This window comes from Nakaseomyces glabratus, chromosome K (genome assembly GCF_010111755.1).
Source record: "Nakaseomyces glabratus chromosome K, complete sequence".
Taxonomy (NCBI): domain Eukaryota; kingdom Fungi; phylum Ascomycota; class Saccharomycetes; order Saccharomycetales; family Saccharomycetaceae; genus Nakaseomyces; species Nakaseomyces glabratus.
This window is the reverse complement of record NC_088961.1, coordinates 1,036,522-1,062,043: the sequence shown is the minus strand read 5'-3', so window position 1 is coordinate 1,062,043 and position 25,522 is coordinate 1,036,522. Positions and strand designations below refer to the sequence as shown.

The following is a 25,522-nucleotide window of genomic DNA, read 5'->3' as shown; positions in this document are numbered from 1 at the left end:
CGTGTATAAGATTTGATTTTATTATCGTCTGCCTTAACTTTCAGATGATATGTGGACAAGGTATTTTGGAAAATGACGTAGAGTCTAACCAAAATCGCTCTTTGATGATCAAATTCCTGGAAAGGTTTTTATCCGTACTTCTCGTATTCCTTTACTGTCTATGGTCTTTACGTCTTATACTCACAGCTATCACAAAAAGAGTCTGCAGCCATAATTGGAGAACGGATTACATACTTCTCTATACTTTTGCAGTTATACTCCTGGAAATCTCAGATCTCCCCTTCTAGAGTTAACTCCCCCACTAGATTTATCAGTGTAATTTGTCCAACTTCGGCTCCTTTCTTTTATTTAGCATAATATAAATCTAAAGAAGAAGCACTGAGTTATGTAGGGTCATATCATTTATGAGCAACAGACGGACATTTTTCTTTGTACAACTCACGGGTCATATCGGATTGCATCTAAACTATGTTCAGAGACCCCCAATTTGCATCATCTTGCCCTTTGTTCAACAATCGGATGCTTTCCCTTTTTTTAACCTGTGATCATAAAAGTTGCATATTCGTAAGGAACCCAACGGCCCTCTAGAATCCCATTCCAACTGAAAAGTGTTGTGAGTTCTACGGGATTATATCTGGTATTACAAAGGGTGTCTGGGGAGCTGGTCGTTCAACTGAGAAAGTTCCAGCTTCTAAGCTATTATTTTGTCATCAAGCCTGTGATCCCAATCTCTTTTGAGATTATCACTACTAGTTAAACACTTGTCGGAGATTAGAAGTTTTCTCTTTCACAGGAGATATCATCTCACCAACAAAATGCTGCCTTCATCCTCTCTCTACCCATGTTCCTAACCTATTTGAGTTCTCTCGTTCTGTTTTGGTTCTGGGCCATGCCACAGTACTCTTAGTAATTGCCCTTTATCCTACTGGCTCTTGTAACCCTTCTTAACCCTTTACTAGCTATTGCTCAAGGATAGCACAAAGGGCCATGGGATGGCTAATTCCTTAACCTTTAAAATTTAGGGAGCCTTCCAGTTTCTCTTGTTGAATAACGGAGGTTTGTATGGAGGGAAAACGCTAATTTCGATGAAGGAGAGATGCCCTTCGCAAATGTGTCGAAGTTTCTCACTATTCCTTCAACCCTCTTTCCTCCTTTTCCTTCGGCAATAGACACTGCACTATATTTGGAGTAAAATGTCCGTCTTTCATCGTTAAACTACCTTGAGAGAACTTAAAGAAAACTCCAACTAATTACCTTGGAACTTGGGATAAAGAAATTAGTAACCCCTCATGCTAGTTCTCTGAAAAGTATCTGAAAATTTACTGTTTGCAACAATAAGTTATGGATGCAATTACAAATTGTGCTTAAGACCTAGACTAAATTAATAACAATTATTATTTCCCTTAAGTCCTTTCTCAATAATCAATAGTTTGGATAGCTATATAAAGGGTAAGCCTTTACCATCATCAAGCCTTGGAACACATCCTTTATCCTTTGTTGTTCTTATTGTAAAATATATAAATACAACAACAAACCAAATCTTGAAAGCATCAATTATATACATAATAGATACTTTCAATCAACAAAAAATCAACATTATAACGCTAATTTTTTGTTCCTTTTGGCTTATTAGATAACTTCCCACAATTGAAAAAAAACATGTCCGCTAATCCAACTAACACTTCCGATGTTAGAGGTGACAGAGTTGTCACTAACTCTACAGGTTACCCATACAATGACCCATTTGCTACTCAAAGAGTTGGTCAACACGGCCCATTGTTGATGCAAGATGCTAACTTGATCGACTCCTTGGCCCACTTCAACAGAGAGAGAATCCCAGAAAGAAACCCTCACGCCCACGGTTCTGGTGCCTTTGGTTACTTTGAAGTCACTGATGATATTACTGACATCTGTGGTTCTGCCATGTTCTCCGAAATTGGTAAGAGAACCAGATTCTTGACCAGATTCTCCACTGTCGGTGGTGAAAAGGGTTCTGCAGACACCGCCAGAGACCCAAGAGGTTTTGCTACCAAGTTCTACACTGAAGAAGGTAACTTGGACTGGGTTTACAACAACACTCCAATTTTCTTCATCAGAGACCCATCTAAGTTCCCACATTTCATCCACACCCAAAAGAGAAACCCACAAACTAACTTGAAGGACCCAAACATGTTCTGGGATTACTTGACCACTCCAGAAAACCAAGTTGCTGTCCACCAATTGATGATCCTGTTCTCCGACAGAGGTACCCCAGCTTCTTACAGACACATGAACGGTTACTCCGGTCACACTTACAAGTGGTCCAACAAGAAGGGTGAATGGCACTATGTCCAAGTTCACATCTTGACTGACCAAGGTATCAAAAACTTGACCAATGATGAAGCTGTTGAAATCGCTGGTAAGAACCCAGACTACTGTCAACAAGACTTGTACGAAAACATCGCCAAGGGTAACTACCCATCCTGGACTGTTTACATCCAAACTATGACCGAAGAACAAGCCAAGAAGTTGCCATTCTCTGTCTTCGACTTGACCAAGGTCTGGCCACACAAGGACTTCCCATTGCGTAGAGTCGGTAAGATGGTCATGAACGAAAACCCATTGAATTACTTTGCTTCCATCGAACAAGCTGCTTTCTCCCCAGCCAACACTGTTCCATACCAAGAACCATCTGCTGACCCAGTTCTACAATCTCGTTTGTTTGCTTACGCTGATGCTCACCGTTACAGATTGGGTGCTAACTTCCACCAAATCCCTGTCAACTGCCCATACGCCTCCAAGTTCTTCAACCCAGTTATTAGAGACGGTCCAATGAACGTTGATGGTAACTTCGGTAACGAACCAAACTACTACGCTTCCAACAAGCAATACCAAATTCCAAACCAAGACAGACCAATCCAACAACACCAAGAAGTCTGGAACGGTCCAGCTCAACCATTCCACTGGGCTACTTCTCCAGGCGACATCGACTTCGTCCAAGCCAGAGACTTGTACAAGGTCTTGGGTAAGCAAAAGGACCAACAAGAGCACTTGGCTTACAACATCGGTACTCACGTTGCTGGTGCTGACCCAGAGATCCAACAACGTGTTATCGACATGTTCTCTCGTGTTGATGAAGGTCTAGGTGCTAACATCAGAAAGGAGATCGAAAAGAACGCCAGCGCCCCAACTGCTAAGATCTAAGTGCGCTTTTGAACCACGTAAAGTGCTGTAAAACAGCTCTATTCAATGAGGTAAATGATAAAGTTTATAAGAGACCAAAAAATTCAAAAAAAAAATTGAAAAATTATATTGGTATTTATATGAAACAATAGTTCAGTTCAAAGCGCTAGCTTTTCTCATCTCAACTAACCGGTATTAGGTGGGTATTTATTTAATATGGGAACAAGAAATGTGACACTAATGTTCATGTTTTTATTTTCATTATTTATTCTATATGGTTTGGGACTTGATGTTATGTCTTAATTCATAGTTTTTTTTTTTTAGTAACAGAAATATATATCTATCAGCTATTTATTAAATATTCAAGAGATTAAATTATTATAAATGTCACTGGATGCATTGATGTTGTCCATTGTACCGCACTGAAATACAACTCTTTAGAGTTGAACAAATTGAACGGACTTTCTCAAAAGTTAAAATCTGCGAAGCAGGGGAGTCATTCGGGGCGAGACCGTCGTAGTCCAACATAAAACACAAGTTGGAGCAAACCATACAAGAGCCTGGCATTGTTCAAGACAGTTAACAACGCAGGTATATCTTGACTATACCCCAAACTATTATTATTTGGACCGCCAGAATGCTTAAGTCCAGTTTGCTTTTGGAGAACATACGGAAGTTCAACAGGTTTAGAAGTCCTTACAGGCTGCAGGACGTGTGGCCATTAGGCAGGCGATCTGCCGTGCTGGTACTACTATTTATTGGAAACCAAGGTGAGTTAAGAGTTCTATTGACCAAGCGGTCACGGAGTCTGCGTAGTTTCTCGGGCCATGTGTCATTCCCCGGAGGTAAAGCGGACGATGCGAAGGAGACTCCCGAGCAAGTGGCTAGAAGAGAGACATGTGAGGAGATTGGGCTACCGCAGGACGCAGCACAACTGAAGCGGGACTACGGCATGGAGATAGAAAACCTGCTGACGGAGATGCCTTGCTACATATCACGCACACTGCTCAGCGTTAAGCCCGTCGTGTGCCTGCTCAAGAACACGCACAAGTCTGACCTGGATATCCTGGAGGCGAGCAAGTTTGCCGCGAAGTTAAACCCTGGCGAGACATCGTCGCTGTTCTCTGTGCCACTGCGGGACTTGGCACCCAGACATTTGCGCCGCGGTATGGCAACTGAGTACGTTGACCACAGAGAGGAGTCTCTCGAGTGGGGGGGCCTTCCCTGGCTAGTGGACCACTTCTATTACCCCGTAGAGAATCCGCAAGAGGCCCCCTGGCTCACGGATGTGCAGGACCTGAGCAGCGAGGAGAACGAAGTCGAAGTGCTGCGGGACGCCAGCAGCCACCGAGTGCAATGCCGCGACCTGTGGGGGCTCACCGCGAAGATCATCAGCGACCTAGCCGCGATCGCCACGGGACTCATAACCACGGACACTAGCAGACAGGCCACGGTGGGACACGAGGACCTGATCTACGGACTCTACACCAATGGCCAGATGCAACCGGAGCGGTCTCAGTGGGAGTCAGACATGATCCGCGCCAAGCGCGACACCAACTACACAGACGTCATACCCGAGGCATACATGTCAGACCTCCACTCCCGCGGCGTAACTTTCTAGTTCTAGCACTGTGTATATGTATAGTCAGTATATAACATGCAGTATAGTCAGTTATATGTAAATCACATGATTCCAACGTATTAGAGTAGCAATATAGACACACCCCTTCCATTTCCCCCCGATATCCCCGAACAATGGGAGGAGTTCAGTTTCGCATAATTTTGACACAAATGAGCCCTGTAGAGGAGCCCTGCAGCGGCGCACAGCAACCCTTGTAGCGGACATCGGAGGTGGAACTGGGAAAGGGTGTAGTTCCTCCTCACAGACACGACCCACAACGGTGCGGTACTGTCTGTGGGGGGAGGGCAGCCCAGAATTCTATCGGAATAGAGGAAATATCCCAGCAGAGAGCAAGAGAGAGAGAGACTTGTACGAGGGTCTCTGAGGAACGAGGGTAGGAGGGGGGTGCTGAGCGATTTCGATCGACGGTTCTCAGGAAAGACTCATCATTTTGTGCGGGTGTTTCTGTGTGAATTTGGGGGGGGGGATAGAGAGAAGAAGGGGGGGGTCTCTTAGAGCAGACTGTGGGAAACTGGGAATTGGGAAACTGGGAACGGGGTGGCCGATGGGAGGGAAGTGGAAATGGGGCTGGGCCTGGCGCTAGTATAAATAGGACGACGCATCGCAAGGTCCTGGGATGGCTGGTCTTTCTTGGAGATCAGCGGCTAAAAGTATGGGAAATATTTTTATTTTGGGAAATACTTGTAAGTTAGAATAGTTTAGCAAGGAGAGAATGACGATAGATGACACGAGCAGGCGGTTTGAAGAGGATGATGCTTCGGCGCCTGTGTTTGACAAGGTGTACCAGAATTACATGATGCCGGGGCTGGAGTTGTATGATGCGCGGGTGACGATAAACCACTGGCAGCTGCGAGACTGTATCAAGCCGTCCTCGGGAAACCACAGCAAGCTGTACTACATATACGACCACTCGATCCGTGTTCTGGACACTGATCTGGAAGGGCTGCGGAGTTACCGGTCGCACAGGATGTCTGAGAGCCATGTCTCAGGGTCAGAAGGGGAGAAGAGGCGGCTGTCGTCCAAGCTGAAGAAGGATGTCGTGTCGTATAGGAACAGGGACATGCTGAAGGGAAACCTGAACGTGCCTTCAGAGAAGCTAGTCGAGTTTTATTTCAAACCGCGTTGCTTCACAGAGCTTAACGGGCTAACTGCTTGTGGTGGTCTTGTGGGTTCGGATGACAGAGGGTTCCCAACCAACTGGAACAGACTGAATCATAATGCCGGTGCTACGAGTCCGCCCACAGACAGAAACGCCACCTCTGTGGCTGGGAGTAACATAAATACACAGAACACCACAGACTCCTCACCTCCAGCTCAGCCTATCAAATTGGCTAGGCGAGATGTGCTCTTGGATCGCAGCAATTACAGCAACCCAAATATTTGGAAAGGTATATTATCATTGTACAACCAAAACACTAACGTTTCCATGACTTTCGTACTGGGCCAATTCATCAACAACTGTGTGACTTTAAATGATAGATCGAACAACCAGTATGACCTTTACACTTGCAACAACGACGGCCACATGTACCAATGTGATATCAGCAACAGAGACGTTCAGCTTGTAAGAAGATTCTCTGATTTGAAGTTTCCTTTGAATAATGCGGCTTTATCGCATGATTCAAAGACTATGATTGTTTCCGGTGACTCAAACAAATTTGCCATTTACAGACAAGAGAACCTATCAGAACAGTTCACCTTAAATTACGACAACCAAGCACAATGGGGTAACTCTCACTCCAAGATCAAAAGAATTCACAGATACTCTTCTGGAGACAACACCGGTTACATCGATAATATATTCGAAGCTCCAAACGGAGACCACGGCTTTTACAACTCGTTCTCTGAAAATGACTTGCAATTTGCAACGTTGTTCCAGAACGGGGTGTGTCTGATATATGATGTTAGAAGACTAGATTCCCCGCTAGCTGAGATAAGTTCCACAAGACCGCACTCACATAATGGTGCATTCAGGGTCTGCAGATTTAGTTACGGCTTGGATGACCTATTATTCATTTCTGAGCATCAGGGTAGAGTTCACGTTGTCGACACAAGAAATTTTGTCAATCATCAAATAATCCTAATACCAGATAAAGTTACACCACCAATGGATACCGAGGACCAGAACACTTATAATACAACACAAAGTACACAACAACAAGCAGCAGACTACCAAAGCTCAGTTTCAAACTATATGTCTACCTATAATAATGCTAGGAGAAGATATTCTTTCCCTTCAGTTGGAGTGAAAAATTGGGAACCATGGATTACACCTGCAAATTATATTCCATTACAATACTTAGAACCCAAGATTTTACCTTTCCCTAAAGTTATTGATAAACTAACTAATGAGAGCATTATTAGTCATTATAATTCTTCGCAATATGGCTCATCTCGCCAAAATTCGGGATCTTATTACGCCGCATCTACAGATAGTGATAATAGGGTGTCTAAGCGCAGAGATGCAAGAAACTCTTTCAGGATCAGACGTGTATCAACATCATCTAAGCGAACTATCCCTCAAGAAGGAAACAACAGTGGTTTACTAAGAGCTCAGAATCAGCAAACCAACCAGCAACAAGAGCTACATACCAGTTCTGGATCTTCAAATGGTAATACAGTATTCGACGACGACGATATATATGATGCATATCAGGACGTCAATACAAATGAAAATATGTACCCTCTCAGCGGTAGATTCGAACCCACTATTAATGAAATTAGTGGCAGATACAACCCCGTTAATAACACTGTAGTTGATTATTCAAGTACAGATTTCACAGAAGAAAACAATATTTCAGGTATCGACTGGGTTGAGGATCGTAACGGAAGCTCTTTGATCATCGGCACAGACTATGGTATCATGAGATGGAATATCAATTCATGGGCTAGGAGAAGCTTTTCAAGCTATGATTTCTGCTGATTTAGTAAACTTCATTGAATTTATTTTTGGATTATTTTATTTTTTTATTTCTAATTTCTTTCTTTTATTGGTTACTATTTTCCATTTTTTAATTGTTTTTTGGGTCGTCATTGTAACTGGCATTTAGTTAACTCAAATCTCTTCATTTCTTCATTTCATCACGATTACTAGTTTTTTTTATCGGTGCATATTCATTATTTTAATCATTCATACAATTTATAGCTTGTAAAGACAGAGTTTCATAATTTCCTCTTTTTCTCAATATAATACCAAACCACCCAAAAAACTCAAGAATAAGCAAAGTATGATTGAAATAGTAGGAATATCAACAACCGAAAGCTTGGTGCTTTTCTCACCCACCCGCCGTACCAAGAACCAAAATTTCCCATGAATGTATGTCTTTGTTAATAAAATATTTAGGTATAATATACAATTGCAGTTTATAATTGTTTAAATATAAAATATTAAGAAACCGATAAACTTAACGACATATCGGCTAGCGTAGAATAGTGTAAGTCAAATGAATGATAAACTATTCCGATTAGTTGTGCAAACGCTTTTCGTAAGAGTGCAAGTTGTGGACACCACCTTCCAATTGAGCGGATGCAGTTCTGAACTCAAATCTGACGTTACCGTTGTCAACTTCAGATCTCAAAGAGTCCAATGATTGAACACCAATGTCTTGACAAGAGTGCTGTAGACCGTTGTATAGGTATGGAATGAACTTCTTGATAGAACCCTTGTCAACGACAGCACCAGAGACACCTTGAGCGACCAAGACACTGTCAGTTTCAGAGAAGTAACGAGAAGTAGAAGCATTACCCTTCTTACCAGTCTTTTGCATGGCATCGATAGAACCCATACCTCTGTAAACCTTTAATCTCTTACCGTCTCTGTAGAAGTAGTCACCTGGGGATTCAGTGGTACCAGCCAACATACCACCCATCATAACAGTGGAAGCACCTAGACACAAAGCCTTGGTAATGTGACCAATGTTTTGAACACCACCATCGGCGATACATGGAACACCGAATTCGTTAGCGAACTTACAGACGTTGTAAACAGCGGTACCTTGAGGTCTACCACAGGCCATAACTTCTTGGGTAATACAGATGGAACCGGAACCCATACCGATTCTCAAACCGTCAGCACCAGCAGCAATCAAGTTAGCAGCTTGCTCTCTGGTAGCAACGTTACCAGCAATAACTTCTAGTTCTGGGAATTCCTTCTTAATCCACTTGATCATGTTCAATTGGAAGATGGAGTTACCTTGAGAAGAGTCCAAGATAACAACATCAAGACCAGCTTCAACCAATAGTCTCAATCTCTCCTTGTCAGCATCAATAGTACCGATAGCAGCACCACATAGCAATTGCTTGGTAGTGGCAGACTTGGAAGCCAATGGGTAGTTTTGGTTCTTCATCAAATCGGTTCTGGACAACATAGAGACCAAGTTACCGTTGTCGTCAGTGATCAAAAGCTTACCCTTCTTGGTAGTCTTCAAGATCTCGTTACCTTCAGAAAGAGTGATACCAGCCTTACCGGTAACCAATTCAGTGGTCATGACGTCCTTGACCTTCATGCTATCGTCTTCCAAAAATTGGAAATCACGAGAGGTGATTATACCTAGCAATTTGCTTCCAACCTTACCTTCAGCTAAAACAATGATTGGAGTACATTTATCCTGTTGCAATTAAAGTATTCTTTTCAGCAAGTAGCCAGCATTGCGAGACTAGTTATCATATGCAATTGAAAAGAAATCAAACAGTATAATGTAAAAACCATTAATGTTAGTAAAAACAAATTCAATTTTGTTTTCTTAAAGAGTGGATCATATGTTAAACAGATAGCAGGCATGACCTAGACTAAAATCAATATGCATAAATCAGCGTGATGATGATAATGAGTCTCTATTTCCTTTTCTTTTCTTTGTAAATCAGCAAATAAAAGTTTTCTACAAGATCGTTTGATCGCAGTCAGTAGAACGAAAGTTATAATATTAAAAGTTTAATCATCATTTCAATTGAAGAAAAAAGTATTCCAGTAAACTCTTATATCTCACCATTTTGAAACTTTTAAACATTATTGGCTTTTAAAAAATTGATGCCATATGCTATCTGTTAGTACAATCCAAAGTTTTAAGTTATTTCTTTGAATTTTGCGATTAGATTGAAATTACAATCATAAACAAAATTTTGAATGTGGTGAAAAAAAAAACATACCTGTAACTGGGAAAGCGGAGAAACCGTAATCCTCCCTCATGGTCTTGACTTCACCGACGGTAACTTCTGGGCCAATAACGATTGGGAAGTTGATGAAACCGTTTTCGAAGTTCTTGACCTTCTTAACCATAGAGGCTTGTTCCTCTGGGGTACAGTTGTGGTGGATGATACCGATACCACCCAAAAGAGCCATGTAGATGGCCATTTCAGCTTCGGTAACGGTGTCCATTGGGGAAGAAACAAAAGGGGTGTTCAATGTGATCTTCTTGGTTAGCTTAGTTTGCAACTGAACAACAGAGGATGGGAAAGAAACATAACCTGGCAAAACTAGGAAATCGTTGTAAGTTAGACCACCTCTAGTCATAGAGTCCATCAACTCACTGACAGAAAGACCATCCTTTCTCTCAATGGTCTTCAAGTACTCTAGAGCAGTAGTGTAATCTCTAACTTTAACAGATTGCTTAGTAACCTTCATCCTTTTAATTATTAGTTTTTTTTGTCCTGAATGTATTTTCCTTTTATTAATTCAGATCAAAAGAAAGTGTTATGTTTTTAATTAGATTTCCTGTTATTTATTCAGTTAATTCTTTCAAAAGAAACCAAAAGACCACAAGAAATGTTTTATCCGATTCTTTTTTTTTTTATCCAAGAACAAGAATAAGAATGAAAGAAAGAATCAATCCAACCCGGATCATCTCCCAATCCCTCTTCCCACCCACATGAACACCAATTGCAATTGAAGAAACTACCAGATGTCTGGTATTCATGATGCCTATTTATACATTTTTTTTTTTTGCGATGAGCTTCGCGATGAGCTTTGAATGAAAAAAATTTTTTTTTTTTTTTTTTTCAAAATTTGCCAGACAAAGCGAAAGATCATTGTACGGCTACTTGTTAGGGAGCTACTAACACTCCCACGATACCTTCTAGTGAAGAACCTTGATTCGATTCTCCCCAGCCAGTAAGACAAAGTATGCCTTTAACTTCCTGCTCTGTTAGTGCTTGCACCAGTCCCGGAAAAAAGAAAGAAATATATCAGGTGCTGTCCCTTCCAGATGGGGACAATTGCCAGGCATACGCCCAAGCACTGATGCTCGGTTTCTTTGCCTTGTCGATGAATGGGTATCCAGTCCAGGGTACCATGACAAGGCCCAAGGACAGAGAGGGAAAAAAAGAAACAAAGCGACCAGATAGGGCATCGTTTCAAAGCCGAGAGCAATGTATGGTTTGATGAATCAGTGCAATACAGGGCCTAAAGAAACAATCTTGAAATAAACTTGAAAGGCCCTAAAACCCAAACCTCTATACTTTCGTATACAATTATATTAAAAATTGATCATATGGTATGACGTGGTACGTGATATAATAACACACGAATATATGTCATATGATATGTACGTATACCAGTATATGGCCATCTGGGGGACCACACCTCCAACTTTACCCGGACTCATCACAGTAACATAGAGCTGCGAACTCTTGGAAAACCCCATCGGTATACCCAGCGCACAGTATACCAAACATGCTGGGCCATGTAGCCCATAGTATTGGACAGGGATACCTCATGTTTCAATGGTCGGCAACCTACTACAAGTATACCTGGGGTGTACTTACCAACAGCAGCAGTTCTACTCATTCCTCAGCACACAATCCACAAATGTCTAAGAGTATCAACGTTTATTCGACTTCAGAAGCACAGAAAGCGCTCGATGAATTGCTGCCTTCTGTGTTCGCTAGGCTAGGGTACCGCGAAGACCACACAGCTCTGGATATCAAGCTTGCGCTTGGCTACACAATGGCCGCAATTGCGGTCGGAAGTTTCCTGCTGGACAAGAAATTCGAGAAGAAAGAGATTATGCACTACCAATTGATCCTCACCGTTTTGTATTTTGCTCTCTCGTTGGTGTACTGGGTCTACCAGAAGACTGTGAACAAGAACGCCATCTACCACGGCAAAAAGACCTCTGGTGAGAACATCAAGGTTATAACGTCAATCGGCAAGACTGATCCTAACTACAAGGTAACCGTTATTAGAAATAATAAGAACAAAGAGCTGGAGTTGGTGCTTCCTATAACTGAAGTGTTTACTGAAAAGGGTTTCTTGCAAGGCGATCTTGTATATAACTGGTTTAGCAAGCACCTATCAGAAAAGGATGAATGAAACTCGAAACGATAGAAAAATTATGTTTGCATTTTGAAGAGGATTACATCAAAGCTATCCAGTTTTCACATGAGTCGATTATATTACGAGAATCACTAACGCAATTGAAGACAGCTTGCAGATTATGGAAATTCCGATATTTTCTTTGTTTCTATTAAAAAAAAAAAGGAATCTAATACTCAATAATTTATGATAAATACTTCTTACATACTTGATAGATTAATTCCATCAATTTCACTTATATTAATAGTGATACTTTTATACTTACTTAAGAATAAATGAATGTATCGATTTCAAAGTCAATCGCTGGCATCGTCTAAGAACTCAGCTAGCTCAGGCTTGTTGTAAACATTAACATACAACGAATCCTTTGGTACATTGACAGTCCTACCATGCAATGAAGAAAGATCTAATAGTTCAGGATTCATGTCCTTAATGGATGTAACACCCAGCAATCTCATGTTCATTTCAATCTCTGTTTTCAATAGATCAATCGCCTTTTGCACACCATCCTTTCCATAACAGGAGTTGGCATACAAAAATGGTCTACCCAGACCAACACCAGATGCCCCAAGACATAGTGCTTTTATCACATCAGTACCACGGCGAACACCACCATCTACAAATACTTCAAAGTTCTTGTCCAGTTTCTTCTCCTTCAAGACAGGCATAGTTTCAGCAAGAACTTCAATCGGAGCCCTAGCAAAATCCAACTGTCTACCACCATGATTCGATAGAACAACACCATTACAGCCTATTTCTGCAGCTTTAACGACATCCTGAACTCTTTGCACACCTTTGATAACTATGGGCAATTTAGTTTTCTTTCTTAGTATTTTGATGTCTTGCCAGGACAAAGAAGGATCGATAAATTTAGACAAGGTTTGAGCGGCACCTTCTGATTCCCCTACATCAGATTTCTTCATGCTCTTTGGTCCACTCATAGTATTGTTGAACTTAACCTTTTTGTCCTTCTCTCTAGAACCTAAACTTGGGGCATCAACTGTAACAAATATAGCTTTAACGCCTAAGTCTTCGACATGCTTTATCAAGTTTTCAGTTATCTTACGATCAGAGTTAACATATAGTTGGTACCATATGACTTGGTCTTTTGATGGTGCAGCATTTACAATCTCATCAACAGAACAGGAAGCTAACGTTGAAATCATTTGTGGAGTCTTGTTTGGTCCTTGACCACATCCTCTAGCGATGTCTTTTTCACCTTCTTTTGGATTACCTAGTTTACACAATGCTGTTGCGGTAACATAGAATGGAACATCAACTTTATGGCCTAGCATTTCTGTAGAGGTATCGACTTTACTGACATCAACAAGAACCTTTGGATTGAAAAAAATTCTGTGGTATGCATTGTGGTTCTCACGGTAACTGACCTCATCATCACTAGCAGAAGAGTAATATGCCCATGCCTGTTTAGACAGGATTTGTGATGCTAAGTATTCAAAATCATATAGGTTCATAATTGAGCTCAAAGGTGGTAATCTAGCTCTCAAAGCAGCTTTTCTTGCAATATCATCTGGGGTTTCACCTGGCGCATAAGGTGGACATATGTACTCTGCATCCAATTTACCATCTAGGGGACCAATATGCTGTTCGGGTTTTATGTACTTTTCTATGGCATCTGGCGGATGGATTGGATCAAAGATTGCAGTTACATCTTTCCCAGCATTCGTTTTTATAATATCCGGACCACCTGGGTGCAAAGCAATAAAATTGGTTAAATCGTAAACGTAGCCATCTATGACTACCCAGCAGTCCTCCGGTGTATTATGTTTTATAACTTCACTGGGTGAAATTTTGGGTTTTGAACTGTCAAATTTGGCATCATTATAAATATCTTTTTTGTTGTGGAGATTATCAGCAATTGCTGCTGTCAGACCGACTGTCAACCCGATACTCCAGAACCATTTATAACTCTTCCTTTGTCTCTCGGAGTTGAAGAATTGGTTATTTAAAGAGCTCCTCGTCGAGACAATACCTCTTTTTGTTGTGGAATTGATGGCATGTCTTGGTAAAGATCGTAGCACCCTGGAATGTGGTGTCTTAAATATGTACCTTTGCATTATATTTTTCTTTCTGTCTTGATACTTTCCTTATACTATATAAAGTTCAGAATATAAACAATTGATGGATGAAAAGAAGTTAGAGGAGAACTTAAAATTGAGAGTGTTATAATAAGATCTCAGCAAGGTCTTATATATATTTTTGAGGTTGGAGGTCTTGCACAAACCATTGGCAATTACTAGAATATAACATCAGGAATGCGCATAAGCAAAATAGCTAAAAAGTGGGATGAAACCGGATGTCAATAGACAAAGGAGAGTCCATTAGATTAACGGTCGGTGCTAGCGATCCTCAATAGCTGAATCTCTACGTGAAAACGATCCTCACTGTATACTTGCAACGCTATGACATATATTCATCCCGCGTCATATATCTACTATGACATCATGCTGTCCAATACAAGTCCATAACATTTAGTGAACTAATTTGACCAATAAGTTATACATGGCTTAAACACGATAGTTTGAGTTTGGCCCTTAGGGGAAACTATACGTCGGGGAACGAAATCCCACATATAGTCATCCCTTCAACTGGAAAGCAGATTGAAGAGCTGCGATGAGAATAGCCCCAGAAATGGTTATTAAGTTGTGTATGACCCTTATAGAGCGAGTTACTTATAGGAGAATGGTACATATATTGCCTGGTTATATCCCACTCTTCATGATGACTAGCAAGGAGATGTCCCGATAAATCCATCGCTAATTGCCTCACCTATAAGGATCAGAGCTATTATATGCGGAAATGTGGGGAGTGGGATGATTGGAAGAAGTAATAGCACTGGTGAAGAGAGTGGGGGGTGGTTATCTCCAAGATATTATGATAGTGGTTGACTTAGCTATCAAGTGTGCTGTCCAAGACCTCAATTAGTTACTATACAAGAGTGGACAAATGGGTACCTTAATCTCCATAAATCCAGGAAACTGATTGGCTACTCTGATAAATGCTAAGCGATCGTCTCTCACGCAGAGTCCTTAAATGTTGATATGATGAACTAACGGTTAGAATTGGTGTAGTCTATACAACTAATACAAAGTGGCTGAATGTAACCATACAATCAATTGATAAAGCAAAAACGCTAATGTTCGTTAAAATCATTATATATTGTACATAGGTAGATAGAAATAACAAAACAAAATGAAGGGGGAAGAGTGATTGTTATCGTTTGTTGAGTATATTCCGTATACTCACAAAGGAAGTAGACCTTTGACGAGGACTTAGACTCAAGGGGCTTGAGCTTTTCTCATTTGCCACTGAATGTACTGTTCTTGATCTTGATCTAGTGCTTATCCTAGTTTGTAAAGTGTTGAACTCCATCCCCATGTTAACCAATGGTCCTTTGCCAACCGGAGATGTAGACTTTGGCCATGGTCTTGACGTACCAAGGCCTGCACTGTTGCATCTAGCCAGGTTCATATGAAGTCCTGGATGGTGCTTCTCATGTGTAAACGATTTTGCTGTTCTACTCTGTGGAGTATTCACTACGGGTGAAGGATTGTCTGAATACACAGGTGGTAACTCCTCATCAATTGTAGGTGTCAAAACAGCCATATCATATGAAGGTACTCGAGAAAATTTTCTTAGATCGGGATTGCTATCTTTACTACTTTGGCTTAAGCACTTAGCCGCATCCCTATCTTTTAGTATGTAGTCGTTTGAGAAATAAGAAAGGTTGATATCAGAAGGTAGCTCTTGGATTTCATCTATTTTATTGAATTCGCCTGCCGATGTAGGCAAAGACAAGCCATTCATGTTTGAGTAATAGTCTGAATCCCGATCTTCTAAATGTAAATCTCTTAACGTGCCGTCTAATTTATGTAAACTATCCTCATTGCTAATGATAGAGTCATTAGTCATATGAATCGGACTATGCAATGCTGAACCTCCCACAGGTGTATCATGGCATAGTTTATCATAGAAATGCATTTCATAATTCGGTGGAGCCATCAATCCATTCATACTGCGATTATGAGCCAACGAGGTGCAATTAATCTTGGCATTGTTCCCACTGTTCATGAATATCTTTCTATCATCTTGATTGAAAGGGGTTGAAGACCACCGGTGCTCTTTCTTCAATGAGTTTTCATCACCCTCGACAGTGACATATAGTGAATTGTATGGTTTTGTAAAAAGTTCAATGTAAGGCGACACATACAACTGAATTGATAATGTTGCTCTCAGTTCTGATATATGGTTATCTGGATTAATTAAAGAAGCAACAACTTTAATTTGGTGGCGGCATTTGATTCGTTCCAAGGTAAAACAATCAGGAGAGCATTTCATCAAATCTGGTGGTATCTTTAGATATGCTTGAAGATCCCAAGAATCTTTAAATTCTGAATTATCTTCATCGTCTTGGAAATTTACATTTCTGGCTAGCTCCTTTAAAGGGTTTCGTATTTTCATTTGAGTAACTTTACGTTCTTTTTCTACCTGTTTGGGATCACTCTTACTTCCGTAAGAGTATTTCTCGATTAGTGTCATCCGGATGGATCCTAATTTTAACCCTTTTAATAATGGGACCAATAAGATGTTCACAGGCGTTGTTGATCCAATAGCTACCGCTTTTGTTGGAACAGATATAGAATATTCTACCTTCTTGGGCCATGTATTGGTAAACAAAACACTTTCTGATAATTCCACGGTATCTGCTGAGAGTGTCCTTATCACTCTAAGATGCTTCTGGCATAATATAGTAGCTGTTGGATTCATTTGTTCGAGGTTAGCTATTAGATTGTAAGTCAATAGCACGCCAGGTATCCCTTCTATACTCTCTGGAAGAGTACCAGGGAGAACGATATTAAAAGGTAATTCATAGTTACCTTTTATAAGTGTATAGTATTTGGAGCTTGTGCTGTCAAATGCCATATTATGCAGAGAGGTAGTCGATTTTGCACCTCTGCATACAAGACTTTTCATCGTTTTATTTTGATCATCATTGGCGCCATGTACTAATGATCCATTGGGACCTATAGAATTATAGGAAGAAGTCGTACAGCCATGTATGTCAAACGAGTTCCATTCGTGCTCAAAAAACACTTTCCTATAATACCTTTCTCTCTTGTTATTAGTGTCAGGCAATCTTAGCTTGAGTTTCCCACATAGCTTCAGCGATAAATTTTTTATACGTATCGGCTCCTTCACCGAAAGCATTATATTGCCTGACAGTAACACAGAAGCTGCCTCATCGGGACATCCCTTCAATAAAACCACTCCGCCATCTCTATCATTGTCGACCTGAATGTCAAATAGTAGCTCCTGATCTGGTGAAGTCATTCATGTATATTCAAATCAGTGCCTCTAGGTCGATTTTACAGTTACTTTGAATTTTCGGCTCACTTTCGCATCTAATACTGTAGCTTTTATGTTAATTTATTGTTAAAAATAGTGAATAGATGGCTCTATTCTGATCAACAACAAACAACAGTTATATAAGACCACAGCTAGTGCTAGCAAACTAAAAGAAAAAGTTAATATTTCAGCTTGTTAATATATTTTGCTTGGACTCTTCCTTGAGTACTCTTAGAATCAGCTTGTTAAGTATCTTTATGAAGGAATCACAGTGCTTTTCCTTGCACACTTCTCTCTGATTCACAAGCAATGCGGGGATAAATGTTTAGGAGAGCAAGCTTCAAATCAATCAATAAAAAGCATCAAGCTAACATAGCATATGATAATGATAGTAATATATGAAGAAAAGACTAGATCAGGTTTTTTGTTCTATTTGAAGAAAAAAATGGCAAAAAGAATGCAGGAAATGTTACTAGATTAGGGACAATGAAGACGACTGCAGTGCAAATATAAGAACGCAACAGCCCTGCCTCCATTTTCAGTCAAAGGCAATGCGTTATCGTTGATAGCACTTCCACCTTATCTTCGCCATGCCATGAACAAAGGGTCCTCTGAAAGATCATCGCAGGAAAGATCATCGAACAGTTCAAATCCCATCCATCGAGTCAATCTTATTTTTTGCGGGGGAGGTGTGAACATCACCCAGAGCAGTAGTGATGAAATGCCAATAGCTAGTTTGTTAAAGTGTTGTAAAAGTGACCTGGATGGTTGTTCGTAGTTTCGTTGGCTCTCATCACCGGTGATAGTTGCTTTAAACATCCCAAATAATTGCAGTGTAAGGATTCCTGTACAACGATAGCAAAAGTGATAAGGGGAACAGCAATATTAAAACCGAAAATCATTTTCTTAAAATAGTCTCATTTTGACGTATGCTATGACAGTAATGTGGAAAGCATCATCTATATTGTATATGTGATTATATCTACAGAATTACATATTTGGGCGCCAGTTTGTTCTTTTTAAACTGGTTTTGCAATTGCTTATTGGGACTTTAAAAAAGTAATGTCGAATTTTTATACTATTGGTCTATGGCTGTTGAATACTGAGATAGTAAGAGGCAATCACCTCCACGTTCGGGATCGAGAACATAGTTGTAAAGGTATCCCTCGGAAGATATGACTCGGATGGGTAGCATTGTTACTTTTGTCCTGTCTCCTTGATCCTGTCCATCAAACAATTCTGGATATTCTACCTTATCTACTTCCATTTCATTCCCAATGGAACACAGAGTCTTAACGTTTCCAGAAATGTTTGAATCGGTTGGCAGTTTCAATGATGCAAAATGCCTAGAAGGTTCTAGTATGGATGTCACCTTGATTGGGAACAGTTGTCCCAACGTCTTGGCTGCCCGCCTAGATAGCTTCTGTGAAGAGTTTCTTATCATTCTACCCATTGTTTTCCTAGATGCGTCCACATACGGTTCCCTTGTACTCTCTATATCATTGTCACTTAACAAACTTGATACGTCACCGTTACCAACGGAGTTATTATCTCCATCATTCTCGTTGCCACTATCATCGCTATCTGCATCATCTGCTCCACCACTCGTTCGTTCCTCTCCTGTCTTCGTAAGCTTGAATATATGTACTGTTTTGCTTGAGCAAGTAACAGATAAAAACCTATTGTCTTGACTGAAGCTCAATGAGTATATTTTGGTGGGATACGTACCTCTTCGGAATTGATATAATTTAGCACCTGATGATGTAGAAAACACTCTGATAATAGTGCCCTTTTCTGAAGCGGTGGCTATTAGTGAGCCATCAAAACTAAAATTTAAAGCAGCAATTTCACCTTTGTGGGCTTCTATTACCATCAATGGTTGCAATGTACTCATATCATATATTATAACATCACCACTATTAATGTCATTTTCTGCAGTGTCTGTATTTTGATCCACTTGATAACCATTCGCGGCTTTATCTTCGTCAATATTTTGTTGACCTTCAAGAGTTGTTCCAAACTTATTCTGAAGATTATTATCCTTGCTGTTCGCTATCAGTTCCTCACTTTTACTTCTAGCTATGTTAATTGTATTCGTATTCACATTTGGATTTATATCGGAGCTTATTACTTTAGGTGGTGACGGATAAGCAAGCAGGTTAGTGTCGGTGTTACATGACAACGCCACAAGACCTTCGGGATTTGGGGCAATCTCAATGGTATGTAATAGACGCATGTTGTTAATATCATATATATAGATTTGCTCTTTCAACACCACTACAATCCGAGATCTATTCATCTTGACACTTAATATCTTGGTAGGAAATGTCACTTCGCATATGATGGAGTGTTTCTTTGTGTTTATTATCCTTAACCTTCGTGGTGATAGCATCGGCTGATCACCTATTCCAACCAATGCTAACAGAGATGTAGAAAAGAGCATTTCCACGATGCCATATCCTCCTGAATCCTCAGAGTAGAACTTACCAAAGGGCGCACAATTGAAAATGAGAAACCCATTTGATGTTCCCATAGAAATGCATGTTCCTGTTTGATTGAAATTCAAGTAGTATATCGATACTGCTTTATTAGGCATACTTCCAAAGATACGAGAAACAATTACCTGTATTTAGTGATCGTTTATATTGTGTTACCCTTAATTTCTTATAATTGTAGGAGTCCTTTTGACGCTTCTGATAGTATTAAAGATTTTCAATTTGTGATTGGTAATGATGGGTTAAGCCAACTAGGTTTTGCAATGCATGAACGTGGTACAGAGCTTCGTATGAGCGCCAAGAACGGATATGCTTAGTAATAACGTCAAATATCTGTTGAGCTCCATAGAGCTACTATTACTTACAGAATCAGCTTTTTTTTTCCAGCTCATCTCCGGTTACTTGTACCTAGAAAAGTACCAGCGAACGGACTATAGATAGTTCACACTACAATTCGAGTGTTAACAAGTTCTGGTCTATGTATATCTGAAACAACCAGTCAGTGTTTTTATTAGTAACTAATTATTGCCTAGCTCTCTATACAATTTTCACTGCCTATTAAATATACCTCCCCTGTCTTGGTACTTGATCTGTGTACACATCTGCAAAACCTATTACATTTCTCCATTACACCATGCTTGATAAACAGAATAATTAACAAACCTGGCACTAATATTCAAGGGAAACATATTACCAAACAGATTCTGCTAGTTATTACAACATATGGCGGATATATAGAGTTCTGACTAAATTTTAATATTGACGCTATAGTCAGAATTTCCCAACTTATGTTTCCAACAAGTTCAAGCGCAAGTGGTTTAGTGGTAAAATCCAACGTTGCCATCGTTGGGCCCCCGGTTCGATTCCGGGCTTGCGCATTTTCTTTTTTTTCCATTTATCTTTCTGTTATCCTTAAATAGGAAAAATGAGAATCTTCTAGGAACATAGTCGATCCCCGTCCGTTATGTGACAAGCCCAACTGTTCTAGGACAATCAAAATCAGATCGACAATTTCTCGAAGATTGCAACCCTTGTCATGACCTTTTGAGGATCTCACTCGACCTTCTTATTGTTAATAAACTTTTTTTTAGCTCATTTCTTGCTATCCCTACAGATATTATCCATAAATTGGCTTATAGACAACGATTCATTTGTGGCCTGAGCTGAACTCAATTGTGCCAATTGTTACTCTCTTGTCCTTTAAATTGAAATTGAACATTAATATTGAGGAGATTAAAGTACTATAGTTGGTCTCTTTGAAATGGATGGAGCTACGACAATGAGCGATGTGGAAACCTCGAAGATGGATACTAGCAACAATGGTGGGAAAGAAATGGACCTGGATCAAATGATTAATGCTACCGAACAATTGTTGTCGGAAGCACCCAAGACCACAACTAAAAAGAAGAAGAATAAAAAGAAGAAGAAGAAGAAAGTGACTACAACTGATAGCAAGCCGGTAGTGGATACAGTCGCTGATCCAGAACAGCAAATTCCAACAGAGGATAAACCGGGAAAGGATATCGATGAATCCGTGTCAGAAACAGGCGATACTATCCCTGAAAAGATTGATGCACAGAAGGTTAGTGATCTTGATTCAAGTTCTGGAAATCTAGCCATAGAGAGAAAACCTAAGAAGAAGGGTTCTAAACAATCAAGGCCAGTAAGTCTCTCTAAATTAGAGAGGGACTCGATCAAAAGGAAAAGTTCTGATTTAGATTCAATTCTTGTAGGTATTGAAGAGTATCTGCAAACTGATGAGGATATAAATGTAAACGTTGTTGATGGCTCAGCAGTACCTAATGGAAGGGATTCCTCCTCTGACACCAGTAAGGCATCTAAGAATTTAAAGAAGAAACCTGTGGTGAAAGGAATGAAGAGAAGCAACACGGCAAAGCAGAGCCTAAGTTCCAAGATAGTTGAATCAAGTGCTGAATCAGCATCTGATGCTAACAAGGTTGTGGGAACACATGTAGAAGAAACGAATGCTTATGAGCCGATTGATAAAGAAGCTAAACCTCTGACTGAAAAGACAGCTGATGAAAAAAATGAAAGTATATCTAATGAACTAGCAACAGAAAAGGAGCAATCACCATCTACAGCCGTGTTATCAGATGATCTGAAGAAGAATCAGGATAATGTCCAAGGTGAGAAGCAATCTATCGAGAAAGGAAGCAAAGCTGACGCAGATATTTTGATTAAACCTGAAACTAATTCAAAACTTGTTAAGGATGCTGTAATAGCAAATGAATCGGATGCTGATAAAAAAAGTATCTCAGACACAACTATCAAGGAGATAGGTGAAAGCAATGCAGAGATTAAAGAAAAGCAAACGACACAGTCTCGATCAGAGAAGGAAATAATCAGTTTGACGGCAGAGGAAAATAATAATAAAGTTACGATTTCAGATACAATTCCCGATCTGAATGATGATACGATGAAAGCAGCTTCGCCTAATATTGATGAAATTAAATCAGTACAACAGGAATCCTATGATAGTAAATCAAAAGAAACAAAATCTGAGCCAGAGGAACAGGAAGAAGACATGAATAAAGGGCAGTTAGAACCAGAAAATAAAGTGTCATCATCACCCTCTTCATCAAAGAAACAAGCATTAAAGGAGCCAGCACTGGAAAGTGAAACAGAACAAGAGCACGAGGGTAATTTATTGCCTACTGGTAATAAAACTGATGTATTAGAAGAAAATTTAGAAACTGTGTCTGCAGTTAAACCTTCTCTTGCCGATGTAAATAAAGATTTGCCTCTCAAGGAAGGTGTAAATCATGGAAAAACGGTTGATGTTCAAGAACTACACACAACTTCAAAGCCAATTGAGGAGTTATCTCAAGCAGAATCTCCAAAGAAGACTTCATTAGATGCAATGAAAAAAGAAGACAAATTAAAGGATTCTAGGAAGACCGAATCTACTATCGAAGCACATTTGGATAATCGCATTAACGAAAAGAGCGAAGCTGAGGAAGTTGGAGATGATGGCCCTGTTGATAAAAAGTCAGAGGATCTGAAAGATACCCCAGAGAAATCATTGAGTACTGAGGCTGTTACACAATCTCCTAAAGTGCATAATGTGAATGAAGTTTCAAAAGTGAATGAAGAGGAAGACAAAGCTGCAGAGTCGTTAACAGTCGACAAAGCTGGTGCTGAAAATAGCCACAAGCCCTCCAATTTGAAGGTACTTGAAGCCAAAGATACATTATCAGATACAATGAACGAGACTAAACAAGATGAAACAATGGATAAGGAACCCAAATCTACTGCAAAGCTAATTAAATTAAATGATGAAGTGGATGAAGAAGCATCTACCTTGGCTGATGATGTAAGTGATCTCACAGAAGAGAAACTCAAAGTAAAGGATAATGTTATGCACACTACTGCTGAAATCCCTAACAATGACGCTCAAACGGACTCAGATTTGCCTAAAGAGAAGGAAGATCTAAATGAATTCAATGAAGACAAAAATAATGAAGATCCTGTCAAAAAGGGGGATGGTGATGTTCTTTCGAAGATAATGACTGAAAACAATGAAACACCGGAAAAGAGAGTTGTGATATCTATATTGGACGATTTACCCTCTCGACATGACAACGGAAATGAAAAAGAAACACATGATACGGTTCCTAAAATTGATCTCGAATCAAAACTAAAGGAAGCATTAGATGAGATAGAAACGTCGGATGTTAGTGTGCCAACTGTTGATCCCAAGAAAGATGTGAAGGAAACAGCAGATGAAATAGAGGGTCTTGATCTTGGAGATCAGGAAGAAAAAGAGCCAGAAGAACATAAGCACTCAGCTGATGTTCAATCACCTTCGGACAACGTAACGGCCAAGAATTCTGGAGGTATTCAAGATATTTTGGATGAGACAGACAAATTGCTAGAAGAGCTAAACTTTGTTGATGACTCTGAGATCAATGCGTTATTGGATTCATTCGATAAGCCAGCATCTAAAAAGAAAGCAGTTGTGAAAGAAACGCCGCAAAATACAATCAAAGCCAGTGATATAATCAAGGCCAACGAAGAGTTACCTGTTTACATATACACATCCCTTGCCGGAGGTGGCTTCCACATGATACCACGTACCAATCGTTTGAGTACCATACTCACTGCGAACAGAATCAAGTTCGAGTACCGTGATCTTGGTACGGACGACGAAGCACGTAAAGTTTGGAAAACGTACGGTCGTGGAAGAACGCTGCCAGGTGTTGTAAGAGGTAGAGACGACATTATTGGTAACTGGGAAGAGATCGAGGAAGTCAACGAAAACTACGGTCTACGCGATCTTATTTATAACAGTATTTAAAAGCAAAGTGTGATTACCTCTCGCACGATATTGCATGAGCTAAGAATATATAGAATAAGGCATATAACAACCAGCACACGTCTTGTTACTCAAATACTATATGATTCATTGGTCATCCCTTGATAATGTAAGATACCTCCCATCCATTGTTCTAATGAATTGCTAAACACTAGAAAATGTCCTTTAGGGACCAGCTACTACGGGGACATAAGTCGAGCTACTGTTGTTCTTCCCACTGTCTTTAATTACAGTATGATCCCAGATGGGGTTTACCTGGTCTCTGCACACTTTTGTTAACCCCTCCCTCCCGTTGTATTCCCACCCATATAGCACAGAAATACACCTACAAAGCATAGGCACCCCAGCCTAACCCTTTTTCCTCCTCCAAATGTGATTCTTTGAAACAAACTAGTGACCCCACTTTCCTATTTCGTACACCAGTCAGACAAACTGTCGTACAATCATAGTTGCCATTCCCTATGCAGAGAATTGATGCACAGAAGGATCCAAGAACGCCAACTGAACTAGTGTTTATGAAAAAAAGAGGTAATCACTTACTTTCTCGAAGGGCTGCGTGTCCTTCTGAGGGTATTGTGTATCTCGACTCATCCTTATCCTTCGGCACTTCCAAGTTTCTGTAAGCAGTTTCCCCTTGCCATAGGACTCACAGAAACTGCTTACAGGCCTGGCAGTAGCTAGCAAAGGTATAAATCTTAGAGGAGCTTGCTGGTATCCACACAATGGCCATTGGCCAAGGTGAATGATTATGTTTTGCCAAAAAGAAAACAGTAATAAAAAAAACAAGTAAACTGCATTTTAGTGTGGATATAGTGGGATGTATACATATGTGGAAGCTCAAATTGTTGCCCACCATTCCCGTATGGCTTATTGAGTACCTTCTGGATGTCTGATGCAGTGATTGTGTGACTTTTCCCAACCCCCCTTTTAGCTAGAAAAGCCAGCTTGAAAGTGAAAAAATAACTGGATAACGTATGATGACAAAACAAAAATAGACAACAAAAGACAACAAAAGTGCAATTGCAACAAAGTACAATAGCAACTAGTTTCTCAATTGCTCCCCCCCTTGGGAACTACCCCTCTTTTTGGCAAATTTCTTTCATTCTGAAGTAGAGTATATAAAGCTCGACAGTAGTTTATATAGGAAATATAATACTTATGCCAAGCTACAAACCAACTCAAAAGGATAAAAAAAAAGCTTCTGATATTTT

General features: G+C 40.1%; 9 protein-coding genes and 1 non-coding gene across 10 annotated transcripts; 6 read left to right on the top strand and 4 right to left on the bottom strand.

The window, feature by feature from the left end:
* Positions 1 to 1,659: 1,659 nt before the first annotated feature.
* On the top strand, positions 1,660 to 3,183 carry CTA1 (catalase A; the record flags this gene model as incomplete). Its single annotated transcript, XM_448688.1, has 1 exon — positions 1,660 to 3,183. The coding sequence occupies one exon, from the start codon at positions 1,660 to 1,662 to the stop codon at positions 3,181 to 3,183; it is 1,524 nt and encodes a 507-aa protein (XP_448688.1).
* A 616-nt stretch (positions 3,184 to 3,799) lies between these two features.
* On the top strand, positions 3,800 to 4,783 carry PCD1 (8-oxo-dGTP diphosphatase; the record flags this gene model as incomplete). The annotated part of the gene is made up of 1 exon (XM_448687.1): positions 3,800 to 4,783. One exon carries the CDS (start codon positions 3,800 to 3,802, stop codon positions 4,781 to 4,783), a length of 984 nt encoding a protein of 327 aa, XP_448687.1.
* Positions 4,784 to 5,516: 733 nt separating this feature from the next.
* On the top strand, positions 5,517 to 7,727 carry GID11 (Gid11p; the record flags this gene model as incomplete). Its single annotated transcript, XM_448686.1, has 1 exon — positions 5,517 to 7,727. One exon carries the CDS (start codon positions 5,517 to 5,519, stop codon positions 7,725 to 7,727), a length of 2,211 nt encoding a protein of 736 aa, XP_448686.1.
* A 541-nt stretch (positions 7,728 to 8,268) lies between these two features.
* IMD4 (IMP dehydrogenase IMD4) lies at positions 8,269 to 11,585 on the bottom strand (the record flags this gene model as incomplete). Its single annotated transcript, XM_448685.1, has 3 exons — positions 8,269 to 9,383; positions 9,950 to 10,396; positions 11,564 to 11,585. The coding sequence occupies 3 exons, from the start codon at positions 11,583 to 11,585 to the stop codon at positions 8,269 to 8,271; spliced, it is 1,584 nt and encodes a 527-aa protein (XP_448685.1).
* A 21-nt stretch (positions 11,586 to 11,606) lies between these two features.
* On the top strand, positions 11,607 to 12,110 carry SPC2 (signal peptidase complex subunit SPC2; the record flags this gene model as incomplete). The annotated part of the gene is made up of 1 exon (XM_448684.2): positions 11,607 to 12,110. One exon carries the CDS (start codon positions 11,607 to 11,609, stop codon positions 12,108 to 12,110), a length of 504 nt encoding a protein of 167 aa, XP_448684.2.
* A 299-nt stretch (positions 12,111 to 12,409) lies between these two features.
* CYB2 (L-lactate dehydrogenase (cytochrome)) lies at positions 12,410 to 14,191 on the bottom strand (the record flags this gene model as incomplete). The annotated part of the gene is made up of 1 exon (XM_448683.1): positions 12,410 to 14,191. The coding sequence occupies one exon, from the start codon at positions 14,189 to 14,191 to the stop codon at positions 12,410 to 12,412; it is 1,782 nt and encodes a 593-aa protein (XP_448683.1).
* Positions 14,192 to 15,347: 1,156 nt separating this feature from the next.
* ROG3 (Rog3p) lies at positions 15,348 to 17,465 on the bottom strand (the record flags this gene model as incomplete). Its single annotated transcript, XM_448682.1, has 1 exon — positions 15,348 to 17,465. One exon carries the CDS (start codon positions 17,463 to 17,465, stop codon positions 15,348 to 15,350), a length of 2,118 nt encoding a protein of 705 aa, XP_448682.1.
* Positions 17,466 to 18,558: 1,093 nt separating this feature from the next.
* Positions 18,559 to 20,076, bottom strand: ATG18 (phosphoinositide binding protein ATG18; the record flags this gene model as incomplete). The annotated part of the gene is made up of 1 exon (XM_448681.1): positions 18,559 to 20,076. One exon carries the CDS (start codon positions 20,074 to 20,076, stop codon positions 18,559 to 18,561), a length of 1,518 nt encoding a protein of 505 aa, XP_448681.1.
* Positions 20,077 to 20,782: 706 nt separating this feature from the next.
* tG(GCC)7 lies at positions 20,783 to 20,853 on the top strand. Its single transcript has one exon. It is a non-coding gene; the product is annotated as a tRNA-Gly (tRNA).
* Positions 20,854 to 21,236: 383 nt separating this feature from the next.
* On the top strand, positions 21,237 to 24,293 carry AIP5 (Aip5p; the record flags this gene model as incomplete). The annotated part of the gene is made up of 1 exon (XM_448680.2): positions 21,237 to 24,293. The coding sequence occupies one exon, from the start codon at positions 21,237 to 21,239 to the stop codon at positions 24,291 to 24,293; it is 3,057 nt and encodes a 1,018-aa protein (XP_448680.2).
* Between the last annotated feature and the right edge of the window lie 1,229 nt (positions 24,294 to 25,522).